Source organism: Hyperoodon ampullatus, assembly GCF_949752795.1.
Source record: "Hyperoodon ampullatus genome assembly, chromosome: 2".
NCBI lineage: Eukaryota > Metazoa > Chordata > Mammalia > Artiodactyla > Ziphiidae > Hyperoodon > Hyperoodon ampullatus.
Genome location: NC_136915.1, coordinates 75,804,463 through 75,822,617, shown reverse-complemented (window position 1 = coordinate 75,822,617; position 18,155 = coordinate 75,804,463). Strand labels below are relative to the sequence as shown.

The 18,155-nt window shown below is 36.9% G+C and overlaps 1 protein-coding gene across 1 annotated transcript in view; it reads right to left on the bottom strand.

The window, feature by feature from the left end:
* DNAI3 (dynein axonemal intermediate chain 3) overlaps positions 1–18,155 on the bottom strand; it is a gene marked incomplete at both ends in the record, with an annotated part of 87,308 nt that overhangs the window by 34,990 nt on the left and 34,163 nt on the right. Inside the window, 8 exons of the mRNA XM_079721235.1 lie at positions 1,541–1,628; positions 2,999–3,146; positions 8,153–8,226; positions 10,664–10,792; positions 11,665–11,751; positions 13,602–13,691; positions 15,103–15,227; positions 15,985–16,175. Of these exons, the coding sequence (XP_079577361.1) occupies positions 1,541–1,628; positions 2,999–3,146; positions 8,153–8,226; positions 10,664–10,792; positions 11,665–11,751; positions 13,602–13,691; positions 15,103–15,227; positions 15,985–16,175 (932 nt within the window). The remainder of the gene's footprint in view (positions 1–1,540; positions 1,629–2,998; positions 3,147–8,152; positions 8,227–10,663; positions 10,793–11,664; positions 11,752–13,601; positions 13,692–15,102; positions 15,228–15,984; positions 16,176–18,155) is intronic.

The window sequence follows — 18,155 nt, the reverse complement described above, 5'->3', positions numbered from 1 at the left end:
GTATGTCGATTACACCTCAATAAAGTTGTTAAAAGTAAGGAAAACCCCCCACACTTTAAAAGATTTAATGGTATCCTTACTATAAATTGGATAAAAGCACTGACACCCTCATGATCCCCTTTTTTCATTAGGTTAAAAAAGGACATTGATAACTTTTTACAAGTTACAGTCTTGATTTCCTTGATTACAAATTGATAACAAAAATTCCCAGCTTGCAGGACTGTTCTGATTACCAACGTCTATTTTACTCACCATTGCACCCCCAGTGTCTAGCATAAAATAAACACTTCATAAATATGTTAAATGAATAAAAGCATGTGCAATATTAGAGCACTACTTGACCCTTGGTTGGAATTCAATACATGGTAACCAATAATCAAATACAAGAGGAGGAGTAGGAAAAGTAGGGAACTCTCCTTACTCACCCTCTAGAATGAAGGGGGTCAGAATACATAAAACACATGGAATGTTTTAATATTGCTTTGAAAATGTCTATAAAAATTCAGTGATTCCATTTTTTTTTAGCATGAGGTCTTGGGTTGTATCTATGAAACACACAGCTTCAAAGTGAATTTTGCCCAAGCTGGGTATTAGTTATATAATACGTTTTTCTTAGATGTCCTATTATTTAACTGAACATTGAACAATTTATAAATGTAAATCCTTTTGAAAAGGCAAATGTTTGGAAAATACTTCAGTTGCTAGTGATTCTCATACATTTTCATTATGCATTGCTCTCCAGGCAGGATATTAATCCACAACTTTATTCGAACAGTTTTGACAGCTCATATGCATACCCTTCAGTTACTTCAACAAAGGTGTATAGGTTGAGATATATTTAAAAATCAAGGGGCTTCCCTGGTGGCACAGTGGTTAAGAATCAGTCTGCCAATGCAGGGGACATGGGTTTGAGTCCTAGTCCAGGAAGATCCCACATGCCGCAGAGCAGCTAAGCCCATGTGCCACAACTACTGAGCCTGTGCTTTAGAGCCCGTGAGACGCAATTACTGGAGCCTGTGTTCCGCAACAAGAGAAGCCAAACAAACAAACAAAAAAAGTCATTTGTTCTTTCTTTCCTCAGTTTTCTCATGGTGCTGTATAAATATTAATTTTTCTATTCTATTCTGATTGAGAATGGTAATTTGTTTCTGATCACCTCATAACTTAGTTTGCTAGACTTGAGATGCATTCCATTCTGTAGAATTATTCTTGACCACATACATATTCATTAAGTGAGCTTCATTAAATTTTTTAGTGTAATGAATTTTCAAAAATATACGAATGTGCTCAATAACTGTGAAACTGAATTGAATTGAGTTCTGTCAAGTCTTTTGGTGTGTATAGGCAGTTTTAGTGTGTTTGCTATAGCGATTACAGCCTTTGTAAAGTTCCACATTGGAGGGTTTGCTTTTCTGTATATATATATATATATATATTTTTTTTTTTATTAGACTATCCTAGCAAGTACTCACCTTAGACATAAGGAACTACTAACACCCGAACTTCATTAAATGCCTTTTTAATAAGCAAAGGCAGTTACCTTGTGCTCTGTAAAGAAGACTGTCTTCACTCAGGTTTAACTTGGTTGGGCAGTGGTCTAAAGTTGTTTCACCTTTAGACAGCCTTATCTTTTGAGAGAACATACAAGAAAGATTATTTCCATATATCCTTAAATTATCCATGGCTGGTTTATTCTTGCTTTTCCCTTCTGCCCCCAGATCTCTATGTCCCTACTTCCCTCTCCTTCTCCCTTCTCCATTCTCCCTCAGATTCTGGTTGCTTTTCCCCAATGGCAGGCCCCTAAACCACAGTTTCTAAAACCAGGCTACTGAGGGGAGCTTGTCTGGGGGCTCATTTCCAAATCCCAAAGTCTCATGTGTTGTTAAATTTCTGAAAATGTTTTGTCTTCTATTCCATAAAATCTCATTGTTGGTTTTAATATAAAATAATGGCCTATTCCCCTGTTCCCTAAATCTTTTAGTTAAACAAAGCTCCAAAAAGTTGTGCAGGGACCTTGCATTCCCCTGGAACTGTCAAGCCCCTTCAGGGACACACATGCCCCTGAGTTCCAGGATGGTCCTGAGTCTGCTCCAGAATGGGAAACTGTCACACTTAACATTTTCCCCTCATGTCTCCCTCCTCACTTTTCTCCAACAGGATGTTTGTCCACATGCTATACAATTATTCTCAGGTGAATTTTTGTTTGCTTGTTTCTTTTAAAACTATCTACAGCTCAGTAAATCCTACCCTGGAAAATTTCTAATCCTCTCTATTTAATTTCTAATCCTAGTTACTTCAGGAATATTCTCACCCCTCTGTGCTCTCTCTTCCACTGGGAGCAAATACATGATAATGTAATTCTAGTGATACTTGTAAATCAGAGGAAAAGAAAAATATTAAGTTTGGAATTAGAATTAAACATTCCAAAGAAAAAGAGCCATCAATGTCAGAAGTTCATTCATATTTTCACATATTTCCCATCCACAGCCTTATCTTTCTTAAATTAAAACTACTTTTCTTCAAGCTCTGCCACTGAAGATAACTACAAATAATTTCTCTTTCAATTACTTTCAGTTTTATTTGGTCATAGGTATTACAATACAATTCTACTATTGATATGCAAAATATGTAGAATTTTGGCTACAGGAGGGGTAAAATTAGCTTTCCCAGGCTAACCTAAGAGCCTACCAATTTTTAAGCAACTGCTATGCAAATGGATAATTATCACACAAACCATTGGTAAGTTGTGGCTTGCTTATACATGAACAAATATCAACCTTGAGTTCACAATAACTGCGATTTCTGCCTTGACCTAGGCAGACCTTATAATAACTCTCACCGAAGAACTGATTGGTTGAATGAATACATGGATTGTAATGTCCTGTGTTAATCTGAGCTGTTCTACTTTTATAGTGTGTGTATATGTATGTATGTCTATGCATATAAACCATATAGTGTATATAAGCAAATAAAATGGACTAAATGCCATGTTACTTACCTTAGAAAGAGGTTTCCAGGAGAGATTTAGATGCAAAAAAGTGGATGGTACATCAAAAGGAACTTCAATACTTTCTTCTTTCTTTTTCTCTGTTGGTGGTTGAGGGGTTAAGGCTTTCTGAGGTCTGATATCCCAAAAGCATATTGTGCTTTAAAAAAAGTTTACAGTTTATTTTTTAACTAAGTACAAAGAAGAGATGTAACCTCAGGACTACCATTCTTGCTGCTACACATTACCAATGTGATCATGGCTATATTTGATATCTCTGAATTTAAGATTTTTATGAAATAGGACTGTTTTGAATTGAATATTTTGGGGAATTATACCATTTACAGAGTTATTTAATGACTTTGCTAGTATTGAGACTAATATTATCATACATGAGAGTTGAGTTTGGAGACTGACAAAATCTTTTTTTAAAACCTAACAGTTTTATTGAAATACAACCCATATATCACAAAATTCACCCATTTAAAGTACTCAATTCAGTGGTTTTTAATACATTCATTAAGTTGTGCAAGGCATTACCACAATCGATTTTAGAAGATTTTCATCAACTCCCAGAAAAAAACGTGTACATATTACCAGTCAGTCCCCATTTCCCTCAATCCCTCTGACTAGCCCTGGGCAACCACTAACCTACTTCATGTCTCTACAGATTTGTCTATTCTGGACATTTCATATAAATGGAATCATATAGTATGTGGTCTTTTGTGACTGGCTTCTTTCATTTAGCATGTTTTTAAAGGTCATTCATGATGTAGTATATATCAATACATCATTACTTTTTATTGTCAAATAATATTCCATTGTATAGACTATACTACACTTTATTTACCCATTCCTCATTTGATGGACTGATGAATGAATAAATTTGGGTTATTTCCCCTTTCTGCTATTATGAATAATGCTGTTATGAACATTTGTTGGTAAGTTTGTGTGGATGTAGGTTTTCATTTCTCTTGGATATATATTTAGGAGTGGAATTGCTGGGTTATATGGTAACACCTAGATTCAATCTTTTGAGGAACTGCTAGATTGTTTTCCAAAGCAACTGGATCATTTTTGAGGATTCCAATTTCTCTACACCCTCACCAAATGTACTATTTTTTTTTTCTTGAGGATTCCAATTTCTCTACATTCTCATCAACATTTACTATTTTTTGTCTTTTTTAAACTTTAGCTATCCTAGTGGGTGTGAAGTTGTATCTCATCAAAAGTGATTCTGATTTTCATTTCCTTGTGCTTTTGGGGTAATATCGAGGAAATCAGTACCTAATCCAAGGTCATAAACATTTACATTTATGTTTGCCTATGTTTTCTTCTAAAAGTTTTACAGTTTTAGCTCTTATATTTAGGTCTTTATTTCATTTTCAATTAATTTTTGTATAGAGTGTGAGGTAATTATTTTGCAGGTGAATACCCATTTGTCCTAGCACCATTCATTGAAAAGACTATTCTTTCTCCATTAAATTGTCTTGGTACCCTTATTGAAAATCAATTGACCACAGATATATGGGTTTATTTCTGGACTCTCAATTCTATTCCATTGATCTATATGTCTATCCTTAAGCCATTCTCAGTATGTGTCTCTACAACTGTAACTGTTCAGAAAGTTTAGAGATTAAGTAGTGTGAGTCTTCCAACTTTGTTCTTTTCTGTCAAGACTGTTTTGGCTATTTTGTGTCATTGTGGTTTTGATTTGACAGCTAATGATTTTGAGCATCTTTTCTTGTGCTTATTGGACATTTGCCTATCTTTTTTTAAGAAATGTCTATTGATAATCTTTGCTCATTTTTAAATTAGATTGTCTTTTTATTGTTGAGTTATAAGAGTTCTTTATATATTCTTAATAGAAATCTCCTATCAGATATATGATTTGCAAATATTTTCTCCCATTGTATGTGCTGCCTTTAAAATTTCTTGATAGTGCTTCAAAAGCATTATCAACTTTTGAATTTGATGAAGTTCAATTTATCTTTTTTCTTTTATTGCTTGTTTTTTTTTTTTTTTTTGCGGTATGCGGGCCTCTCACTGTTGTGGCCTCTCCCGTTGCGGAGCACAGGCTCCAGACGCGCAGGCTCAGCGGCCATGGCTCACGGGCCCAGCAGCTCCGTGGCATGTGGGATCTTCCCAGACCGGGGCACGAACTCGCGTCCCCTGCATCGGCAGGCGGACTCTCAAGCACTGCGCCACCAGGGAAGCCCTATTGCTTGTTTTAGTGTCATACAAGAGTCTATATATGTTTTATATGTGTGTGTGTGTGTGTGTGTGTGTGTATATATATATATATATATATATATATATATATATATATATATATAACACATACACAGAGTTGGATTTAATGTGCTTTGTACATAGTAGGCATACAGTAAGTGTCATTTCTCCTCTTATTTCTCCTTCCTCACAGGTTGATTACGAAAATCAAATGAGGGCTTCCCTGGTGGTGCAGTGGTTGAGTCTGCCTGCCGATGCAGGGGACACGGGTTCATGCCCTGGTCCGAGAGGATCCCACATGCCGTGGAGCGGCTGGGCCCGTGAGCTGTGGACGCTGAGCCTGCACGTCCGGAGCCTGTGCTCCGCAACGGGAGAGGCCACAACAGTGAGAGGCCCACGTACCACAAAAAAATAAATAAAAAAATAATAATAAAATAAAATATCAAATGAGATAATGTATATCTTGAGTGTTTTTTTTTTTGGCCATGTTGGGTCTTCGTTTCTGTGCGAGGGCTTTCTCTAGTTGTGGCAAGTGGGGGCCACTCTTCATTGCAGTGCACGGGCCTCTCACTATCGTGGCCTCTCTTGTTGCGGAGCACAGGCTCCAGACGCGCAGGCTCAGTAGTTGTGGCTCACGGGCTTAGTTGCTCCGCGGCATGTGGGATCCTCCCAGACCAGGGCTTGAACCCGTGTCCCCTGCATTAGCAGGCAGATTCTCAACCACTGCACCACCAGGGAAGCCCGAGTGTTTTTTTTAACACAATAAACTGGATAAAAATTTATAATCATACTTGTTCAGTACTTCAGTATATAATGTCTTTGTAGTAATTATGTGAAAACATAATAAGAACAGCAAAGAATATGCCACATTAGCTCCATAATTTCTATCACTTAGGTTATGAGTAAACAGATTAATAAATTTAAGATATTATTAAATAATTTAGATGTGTAAGTTAAAGTATTTAGATAAACAGATGGTAACTTGAGACTAACAAAACTTTTATTCATTTATGTGAATTAGTTATTATTTATTCATTTAATAATGGATAAATAAAATTAATAAAAATATTAATCATATTAATGGTCAAAACATAAATCATTGGTAGAATACCACAGATGACATAATAAAATGTTTTAAAATATAATTATAGTTGGTTTAAACCTGTTTTTCCAAATTACATAGCTCTCCTTAAATCTCATTTACAGCATTAATTTGCATTATTTGTAAAATGGTTTTGCTAAATACAGATAGCTTCAGTTGAAATTTCTGCATCAATCAATCACACATCCTTAATTAGCAGAACCCTATTTTATCTTATTCTGTATTATAAGACCCTTAGTATGGCTAAAGTATAAAGACTAGAACTGATGGATTTTCTGGATAGCTAAAAATTGGGCTTTCTAAATGCATAAACTTTTCCTTTTTACTTTAACAACTTTTGAAGGAACTATTTCCAGAATATTTCAGAATATTTCCAAATTCAAGGGCCATCATTATAAACAACAATCAAGGACTTGTATCTTCAACATATAACATGTAATATTTTAAGTCTGTTCAGAGCTTCTGAATGTTCTCCAAGGCCACTGAAGAATAGTATAGCTTTCCATTCTGTTGTTTATAATCAACACTATACCATAAGCATCTTTCCATGAAATAATAATACAATCTTAATTGTTGCATAATATTTCATATGACCCTGTAGGTGCTATGTGTTGATTTTGCCTGGGCAGCAATTCCCCCCTCCTTTTTTTAGCAAGAGCCTTCTAATTGGTTTTTTGAGAACTGCCCCTTCCCCGTTGCATGCAGTCAGGTTGGAACTGTCATTCAAGGTGCTCTGCCATTCCTTCCCTGGCCAAAGGCGTGAGTTCATGATGTAACAGAAGCCAGTCGGATTCTCTTCTGTCACTCTGAATCTTGAACAGTGACACAATTGTTGGAACCGATCCATTCAGATGGTAGGGGCTGGCCATTCATTCTGGCCATTCACTAGGTATACAGTGAGCTATAGGTGACAATGTATTTGCCTTCAAAGCCTCATTTCCTCTATCCATACGTATTTTTCAGGGTTGAGAATATAAAAATAGTTAACCTGCTAAAGCACGTAGTACAGTATTGGCATAAACTTCCAATAAATTTATTTTATCCCCTTAAGTTAACTATAGTTAATTTCTGTTGCTTGCACTCGCAGAACCTTACCTAATACGTGCCCACAGGATTAATCATGTCTCCTCAACCCCCTGCCCATGGCTGCTGCTAATGTTACTTATGCCTTCACCTGCCACTCCACAGCTGCTTCTGCTGCAATCATTGTCTAAAACTTACGGTGTCATGATATCTATTGGGGTCAAAGCTACTTGGAGTGGTAAAGTTTTGCCAGTATTTGGATGCTAGATAATAGTATTGCCCTTCTTACCCTTCTTATGTCCTACTTCACTCTGAATTTTCAGTTCTATAAATTGGGGGATACAATTTTTAAAAATAAACATTCTTCAACATAGTTACTGAATTACTTATAAAAACACTTGTAATAAATATGCAATAAAAAAATGTAAAACTCTTCCACTTTTTAAAAGAAACTTTCCCAATTAAACGTTGTCATCTTCATAATTGTGAGATAAAATTGAATGTAAACAACACATATTAAAAATTTACAAATATGTGAATATGAAGAAACTGAATAACTATGGATAATGTTATACAACATTACCAACCATGAAACCTAGTTAATTCTTCTTTTTACAACATATTCTTATCCACAAAAATATTTTTTTAAAACCAGCAACAATCTAACATTCTGTCCTTTAGTTATATTAGGTTTAATTGTTACAACAAAGATTATTTAAGGAACAGAAGAGGACAATGATTTTATAAGCATCTAAAAAAAGAATATATTGTTTGAAAACATATTAGGTAATGATTAAAATAAGACATACCAGTCTGCCGAACAAGTGACAAGTTGACAGGATATTCCACTTCGATTTTCAAAGACAGATCCCAATCTGTTAATCTATTTTTAAAAATGCTGGAAGTAAGTTCTGTGTACCTAGGACAGTAATGGCTTTTTTCTCAAAGCTTTTTACGCTAAAGATTTTTTTCTCCTTTGCTTTAATTTTTATAAAAAGAACAACACAAACAGAATTTGGAAACTGGAAAGTTTCAAAATCAAATATACTTCTCCTATACATATTTTCCAGCCTTTTTTTCACAGAAACATTTTTACATTTTAAAATTACTTTTAGTTAGTATGCATATAAATTTCCATCCTAAGATCTTTCAGTTAATATACTTTGAACATTTACCTATGTAGTCATAAATCATTCTGTTTTTTAATATATAGATGATGTATCATAATTTCATTACCATTATTATTAGAAATGTAGGCACTCTGTTTTTCACTATTAATTGTGGAGCTGAACATGCGAGCTTTTATGAGATTGTTAAGCAGGTAAGATCAATAGAAAAGAGACTTGGTGTTAAATTAGATACCTACAGCATACAGTGAATGCTGGGGTGCCTGTATTCTTTTAGTAATTAGTGGCACAACTCTGCTAGCAAACAGAGGAGTCCAAGGAGTGTTAGTGGCTCCTTAGAGTCCTAGAAGGTCCAAGATTCCAACCAGCTAGCTCTCAAAGGAGGTGGAAGGTTTTGTGGCAACCTATGAAGCTGCTACTCTCAAATCAATAGCGAAACATGACTTTCCCCAATACCCTACCTACTTGGTAGGATTGATGAGCAAAAGGTCAAACAAAGGTGGGGGTTCCAGCAGCAGATAAACAGTAAAAGTAGGGGTGGGAGGAAGAATACAGGTGCAGCAGTGGTAAGGCCTGTTGGCATCACGGGAGCTAGGACCCTAGAAACCTGGCTGACACTGCTGTGGCCTGAGCCCAGTCAGGATCACTTAACAGCTGCCAGCTTCCACTGTGATTGATAAACAATCCAGAACCCATCTTTCCTCTCCCTCTAATAAGGCTTCCTTGTTGTAGGAAGTTCAAGACTCCAGAGTTGCGCTTGCTCTGGAGTTTTATGTTTTAATGATTAAAAAAAAAACTCCACATCATTATAGAGTTTGGAAAATAGAAAGTTTTAAAATCAAATATAATTCTACCTTACATTCTTTTCCAATCTTTTTAATGGATACACTTTGACATGATTTTTCAAGGTATGCATGCGATTGTATGTCTTAGGACACAAATTGGATTAGTTCTTTGCATAAATTTCCCAAATTTGAATTACTGGTCAAAAACTTTGAAAATTTGGATGATTTAAGAACTACATTGACTAAATTGTATTCTAAAACTTTTATGTTGGAACCAGTAATTTTGGAGTTTATTGATTTCACCATTTCATCCTTTCTAGTAATGGGAAATTACTAGTAAATTTCATTTAAAAATTAAATAGGTCCAATGGAAAAGAAAAAAATCAAATAGGTCCAAAATAGTACATTATTGTTCCTTTATTATTAATTTATTTGATATTAGAAAGTCTGAATAATTTTCCTATTTATCTACTAATCGTTTTTCAGTATATGTCTTTAGCTTATTTACTGGAAAATTTGTATTTACCCTATTTAAGGCAAATATTTTTCTTCATTTTGCTACTTACTCTTTATTTTTTAATTAAAAAATTTACATGTATATGTTTTGAATTTCTTTCAATATTAATTAGCTTAGAAAACTACAGAATCCAGAAATACGATATTTTATTTTGATTTGTTGTATTTATTTTGGTCCATTATAACTTTGAAAAGTAATTGTGCTTTTGCGTAATCCATTTGAATATCTTGAAGGGCTAATCACCCTTCATAACTCTAAGTTTTCAGAATATTCTTTGATATTCTGACCTTTTAATTTCTGTAGACTCTTAGTTCCTGGAGGGAAACATTTGGGAAGCTTACTAGTTTTCAAATTCACAAACACCAGCCGTTGTGGGTCAAGTAAAGAACCACAAAGCCACACTGCAGCGCAGATGCTAGGCAGTCAGCTGAGCTCACTCACTGCACAAATAGTTTTCACCTACCAGCCTCATGACGCACTCAATTCAAGACTGCCTTGCAAAATGATGCATTACTACATGTCGCAGATCTTCAAGGTTATATGCTCTAAATAGTTGAAATCATAAACTTTAAATCTGCAAAGGTTAAGGGTGTAAAATATTTGCACTCTATTTTTACAACCTTCATTTTCTCCACTGTTGTATTATATCAGTGTTAATACCACCTACATTTTTTATTTTTATAAACCACTGAAGTTGACACATTGGCATTATTCTCATCCCTAAGTCTGATCTTGGTCTGTCAACAGTGACACAACTGTGTGATGTGTTGTTTCTGGTTATTTCACAATTAAAATGCAAATGAATTGTTGACTTCAAACATCCTCTTTGAATAAAATTTTCTAAAAACTTACAAGCCAGCAGGAGAAAAGTATGAAGCCATCAAGACTCACCTCAAATGTGTCAGGCAGCCAATGTATATCTGTAATAACTTTCCTATGTCCATTTTCTATTGAGGAGACTGCACAGTGTCTGATATACATTGCTTCTTTATTAGTCTCTGGTTCAAGGAGAAACATAGGCTGTAAAATGTTACAAGAAAGTTATGTGCTAATTTCAGAGAGCTGATTAAGCAACTCATACTTTACTTATCATTCCAATTAAAATCAATAATTTGGAGAAATACCAGTTCAAGGAAAAACACAAATTAGTGTTTCTATGTATTACATAGTTAGATAATAAGATTATCTTCTTTCTAGTTCAGTTTAGTCTAAGATTTTATCTCTAAACTTTTAACAAGAATGACTGACCCATTCCCTAAAGAACCAATGAGATTCCATTTTTGAAGGAGTATTTCTGTGAGTGCACAGAAAACCACATCCCATGGTTTCTTGGTCAGAGACCCGTGATGCTCAGATTGAAGGACTGGGGGTGAAGATGTGCAAATGGTGGTGAGTACTGAGTTGGGAGATGAGGAATCTCTTCCCAGACCTCTTGGCAGAATCCACAGCTTCACAAATCATAGTGTCTTATTACCCAGAAGGCTTGTAGCCCCTTCGTTTTATACACGAGAAAATTGATGCTTGCTGAGCGGATGGGGGACACATCCAAACTCACAGGACTGTGATCTAAAGCCTGGATGCATGGGCCTTCTATCCAGTGCTCTTTCAACTACATCACTTTAGGCAATCCCTTGGCCCCTTCATTTTATTTAACAACAATAACAACAAAAAAGAACCCCTGGGATAGACAGTACAACCTGTTTAGTGGTGTTTTTAATCAAGGGCCTACATAAAAGTGATTCAAAACAGATCCACAGCAGATGTGAAGAATTAGGAAATAACACTTTTTTTTTTCTAGCGAGTCTCTGTTTAGCTTGGCAACCCTGTTGTGTACTTTTTGATAAACTCCTGAACGGAAAAAATTTGCAAGTGAAAAGTTATAAAAAGCTAACCTTGAGTGTGACATTTTTACTTCTACTACCACCTGCCTTGATGTTTTCTATTCGATCTGCATGTGCGGTAATATCCCACATGACAATCTAAAACAGAAATAAATGTTATTACAACATACTTTCAGGAACTAGCAAATTGCATCTTGAACATTTAAAAAAACCTATTGGTATTGCATGCACTCTGATAAATCAACTACCTTGGGAGGATAATCAAATTTAGCCTACATCTTAAGTAAATCAGCAACTCTTATTTTTTATCTTTATTTATTTATTTTAGCATCTTTATTGGAGTATAACTGCTCTACAATGGTGTGTTAGTTTCTGCTTTATAACAAAGTGAATCAGCTATAAATATACATATATCTCCATATCTCTTCCCTCTTGCGGCTCCCTCCCTCCCACCCTCCCTATCCCACCGCTCTAGGTGGTCACAAAGCAGGGAGCTGATCTCCCTGTGAGTCAGCAACTTTTAAAGTTTATATAAAAAATGTTTTCTTCTCTTTATTTATGTTTTTGGCTTTATATATTTTTTATTTATTTTGAGCTACACATACATTTATTAACTTTGTTACTCTTAATTTGTCCCTACTTCTCCATCCTGTTATTCAGGAATTTCCCCTTCTTCTTAATAATGTTTTCTTCTCTTTAAAAGAATTTTCAGCACTTTGATTTTTGTGCTTGTGTTAATAAATGCTAGTGGGTTTTTTTTTGTTTTTTTGTTCTGTTTTTTTAAATCCAAGATAGGCATAATGCAGTTCTCTCTGCTTTGGGAAGAGTTCTTCCTCTGTTTTTAGGGAATGTGGGGACAGCTGCTTTAGACACAGGAGAAAGCACTCTGTTCTCCAGAATATAGTACAAACACCCAAAATTGTTCTAAAGGCTAGGAAATGATGATTTCTATTTAATTGAATATTATGGCCAACTCTGAATTTGCATATACACAGATGGTCATTTTTTGAAAAATCAGAACAAAGCAGAATATGCAACACTAAATTAGAATAATTTTCAATGACTAAAAGTCATTTCAGTACACTAAAATGTAAACAAAATGACAGGAGCACAGAATTGTGAGTAATTTTATTTTCAGCATTTGCTTTTCTAAAATATTCTAAAACAAAGTTGTGTCACCTTCTTAATGAGTAAAAACGGCAATATTTGTGGGGCTTGGAGGATGTGCTCTGAGTCCTCACTAGATCACCAGTTATTGTTGAATAAAACCGAGGAAAAAAATTAGTTTTCTTAGATGTTTTTGGTTCTGGATAAGTGGGCATGGATGATGCAGACATTTAAATTTCAACTACCTAGAAGTTTTCCTAGCCACACGATAAAAATCGTTATACCCTGGTAATGGTCAAACTCACTGTGTCACAATGAATTTAAACTTTGATCATAAAATAGCTATAAGATTTTTGTTTTGCTCTGTTGGAGAAACAGGCAATTGGAAGATAGAATCTAAATTTTATATAAATTAGATAACTTAAAAGAGAAAAAAGCAAATAGGATACCAAATTATACACACATAAATTCAGTGATATAGGTATGTTTTCCAGAGAATTCTGTTTAAATTCTGGATCATTCCCTAACTCCTACCTCTAGGGAAATTTCAGAAAAGGGCTCTTGACCAAGAGGTATTATGCTTATGGTTTTTGTTCTTCCCTGGAACCTTGTACAACGCGTGGTTCTATCCCAGCAACACAAATAGATCTGACCTGGTTTTCTTCCAGTTATCATAACTGGGTTACCCTGTGGACATCTTGAGCCCAGATACCATGTCTAACACATCTTCATACCCCAGTTCCTGGCATGGTGACTGGCATACAATTGACATGCCTTCCCTCTGCTGAGTTGAGCCCTTAAGTTAAAAAAACTACCAGTCAAAATGTGTTACAGAATGCTGTCTAAATTAATAAAGAACTGAAAAAAAAAGCCACATGTACCTGCCCATTTATGCACCCTCCAGCAATGATATTAGGGTCACTTGGACAGAACTGGAAGCAGAAGATGTCATCTGGGCTTTCCAGCATTAACTAAGGTAAACCCCCCAAATTCAAGAGAGAATGAGAAAATCTATTAAGATCATGGCTAGAAATAATATTAATAAAGTCAAAAGTCTAATTTTATAGCTATTTATAAGAAACATGCACATGAATTCCATTCTCAGAATTCTACCTCTGGATTGGAAGCTGCTTTTGCTGAATTTTATTCTGGACATTGATCATGCATATGAGAGCAAGTAGTTTCTCAAGGGGACCCAATCTCCCCTCCTCTCCCCTCTGTGGGTCATTGCTGGGGCATGTTATAATTTTTTATAAATAAAAAGACTATGAAATCAGTGTTTCTGAAAAGGGTGGAGAGAAAGCTCTGGGGGCTCTGGGGATATTTGTATGATTTTTTCCCTGCTGTATATACCTAGTCTGGCACAGAGATGAGCACTTAAAAATAAAATGCGTTGAAAAAGAGAAGACAGCGGCATTGCCAGCGATAATATTACAAATTTTAAAATAATTCAGAACCCATAAGGTAAACAAAATCAAGAGCCTGGAGGGTAGGGAGGAAGTCCTGCAAGGAATACACCAGTGTGAGGAAATAGATATACTAACCATAGTTAGCACCTGAGCTACTGTGTTACCACCAAGCTAAACACTTGCATGGTTGCCGTTCTTTAAACATAACAGCCAAAAATACAGGCCCCAGAGGCCATTGGTTTGCCACCACTGAGCTAAAGATTTCAAATTGGAATTGAGGTGAATTATCTTGGTTTATTAATCTAACACTATAAAGCACCCTGCCCCTAAGCAGAACTCATCTAGAGCAGATATTGGAAATTGAACACTGCGGGGGCAAACCCAGCCTTTAGCCTTATTTTATTTGGACTGCCGTATTTTGGTTTGGTTTTAGTTGAGCTATTTAAAAATTGGGAGATCACACACAAAATTGCTGGATTCTCTTGACAAGTGGGACCACCTGGCAAGGAGAACAGAAGAGTCCCCATGGATGGGCTGGGTACCCTCTAGGGCCACAGTCCCCACCATTCCCCACTGTCTCCCACACAGTCATCTTTACTCATTACCATCTCCTACTGGTGATCCTTGGAATCAAGGAAATCCATGTGAAACTAAAATCTCTTTGCATTTGAACAGTTAGTACCTAAATAAAGTCCATAAAAGAGTTTGCTCTTTAAAATCAATTGAACATTCCTCTTACAATGTTTTTTTTAATAACATGTTGATTTGTTCAATATATCTTTTCAATAAACTAAGTGTAAACTTAAATTTTGCTCAACTTGAATGATGACAAATTCTGAATTGAAGAAAGCCTAGCTTTATAGGGGTTTACAACATTAAGTGATTATAAAGTATTTTGCAATTAAAACTGCTAAAGATGTGTGAAAGTAGTAGTTAAAATTTTTAGAACATGTGGATGACTCTCCTTCATTACCTGAGGATGTATGGGATCGGAGAAACTCCAGAAAAGAATCAGTGATGGTTGCAGCAATAGTTTACCAGAAAAGTGGACCCTCTCTTCAAAGGAGAGTCGTACAGCCACCGACACAGCTATTAGCCCTGATAGAAACACAACTAGAAATTAAAATCTGCAACAACTGTGCATGGAGAAGTGTTTTTAAGTTTTGTTTTCCTACACAGTCACTGTTCATTTCCATTTTGATGAAACTTGTGTAAAAATATTCTACAGGAGACCAAGAGTGTTTTTAGAGCTCTGCTGTCTAATACGTTGGTTGCCAGTAGCCATGTGTCGCTTATTTAGCACTTGAACTGTGGCTGGACCAAATTGAGATGTTCACAAAATAAACAGTGAACGTTGAAGACTTAGCAAGAAAAAAAGATGTGTTGTGTTTCTTTTTTGTTTTTGTTTTTGTGAGGAGAGGGCCAATGTTGGGCAGGAAAGGAGGAAGAAAGAGGGCACAGATGGCTCTGTCCATGGATCCACCCTCACACATTCCTATCCCCTTGGCTGCTGAGCTCTTTAAAGGAGGTGTATCTCCTATCCTGCCCAGTAAGTTGAGAGTCAGGGGGAATGAAGTTCCAGATTTGGCGTTGCACCAGCTGGGTGACCTGAGCCTGTCACTTTCCTGAGAGCTCTGGTCCTCTCCTTATAAAGTAGAGACCACAATGTGGTCCCACAAGGTAGCTGGGAGGACACATGATGGAGAGAAGGTGCAGAAAGTGCTTGGCAGGTGCCTGCACTCAGGAATGGAAGTTGTCTCATGGAAAGTGAGCTAGTTTGCAATTCTACATATAAAAACAACAGATTATTTCAATGTCACCCCAGAATGGAATCCCTGTCATGATTCTGCCTCACCATAGATGACCGGATGCCAGGAGACACAGGTGATCATCTTCTCTGTTAGGTCATGCAGGTCAGTAAAGGACTGGTACTCTTTCAGGTGGGTATCAGTCTTGTCCCCAAAGGTGCCTTCTTCTGCTGCCAGGCTTTTCCAGTCATTAATAAATGTATTCATGATTTCATTTTGCTGCAGGGCTATTTCAACACTATTTTGTAAAAGAAAAAAAAGGAATCAAGACGTTGGATTTTAGTATTCAGTGATACGTCTTTCAGCAGCTCCTCCTGCTTCATTTATACTGAAAGAAAAAGTATTCTCAATTGTATTTGGTAACTAATGATTAATCCTGTGTGAAATAAATGACTTAAGAGAAAAAAAAATTCAAGATAGTGTGCTACGCAGAACATCTTCTAGTGCCAGGAAGCTGTTAGCTGACAGCCTCTAGTATCACCATAACTTGCCTCAGTTTCCCAGTCATGCTCTATCCCAGTCAATGACTGAGCACGGTGGGGGGACCTACAAGATGGCGGAGGAGTAAGTCGTGGAGATCACCTTCCTTGCCACAAATACATCAAAAACACATCTAAATGTGGAACAACTCCTACAGAACACCTACTGAATGCCAGCAGAAGACCTCAGACTTCCCAAAAGGCTAGAAGCTCCCCACAACGTACATGGCCGAGTGGCCAACAGCGTCTTGATACTCCGGCTGGGTGTCAGGCCTGAGCCTCTGAGGTGGGAGAGCTGAGTTCAGGACATTGGTGTACCACAGACCTCCCAGCCCCACATAATATCAATTGGGAAGAGCTCTCCCAGAGATCTCTGTCTCAATGCTAAGACCCAGCTCCACTCAACGACCAGCAAGCTACAGTGCTGGACACCCCATGTCGAACAACTAGCAAGACAGGAACACAACCCAACCCATTAGCAGAGAGGCTGCCTAAAATCATACGAACTTCACAGACACCCCAAAACACACCACCAGACGTGGTTCTGCCCACCAGAAAGACAAGATACAGCCTCATCCAGCAGAACACAAGCACCAGTCCCCTCCACCAGGAAGCCTACACAACCCACTGAAGAAACCTTACCCACTGGGGGTAGACACCAAAAACAATGGGAACTACGAACAAGCAGCCTGCTAAAAGGAGACCCCAAACACAGTAAGTTAAGCAAAATGAGAAGACAGAGAAATATGCAGCAGATGAAGGGGCAAGGTAAAAACCCACCAGACCAAACAAATGAAGAGGAAATGGGCAGTCTACCTGAAAAAGAATTCAGAGTAATGATAGTAAAGATGATCCAAAACCTTGGAAATCGAACGGAGAAAATACAAGAAACGTTTAACAAGGACCTAGAAGAACTAAAGAGCAAACAAACAAGGATGAACAACACAATGAATGAAATTAAAAATTCTCTAGAAGGAATCAATAGCAGAATAATTGAGACAGAAGAACGGTTACGTGACCTGGAAGATAAAATAGTGGAAATAACTACTGCAGAGCAGAATAAAGAAAAAAGAATGAAAAGAATTGAGGACACTCTCAGAGACCTCTGGAACAACATTAAACACACCAACACTCGAATTATAGGAGTCTCAGAAGAAGAAGAGAAAAAGAAAGGGAATGAGAAAGTATTTGAAGAGATTATAGTTGAAAACTTCCCTAATATGGGAAAGGAAATAGTCAATCAAGTCCAGAAAGCACAGAGAGTCCCGTACAGGATAAATCCAAGGAGAAACATGCCAAGACACATATTAATCAAACTATCAAAAATTAAATACAAAGAAAAAATATTAAAAGCAGCAAGGGAAAAGCAACAAATAACATACAAGGGAATCCCCATAAGAAGGGTGTGGGGCTTCCCTGGTGGCGCAGTGGTTGAGAGTCCGCCTGCCGATGCAGGGGACACGGGTTCGTGCCCCGGTCTGGGAAGATCCCACATGCCGCGGAGCGGCTGGGCCCGTGAGCCATGGCCGTTGAGCCTGCGCGTCCGGAGCCTGTGCTCCGCAACGGGAGAGGCCACAACAGTGAGAGGCCCACATACCGCAAAAAAAAAAAAAAAAAAAAAAGAAGGGTGTGGCAGGACATATATAAAGTGATGAAAGGGAAAAATCTACAACCAAGATTACGCAACAAGAATCTCATTCAGATTCAACTGAGAAATTAAAACCTTTACAGACAAGCAA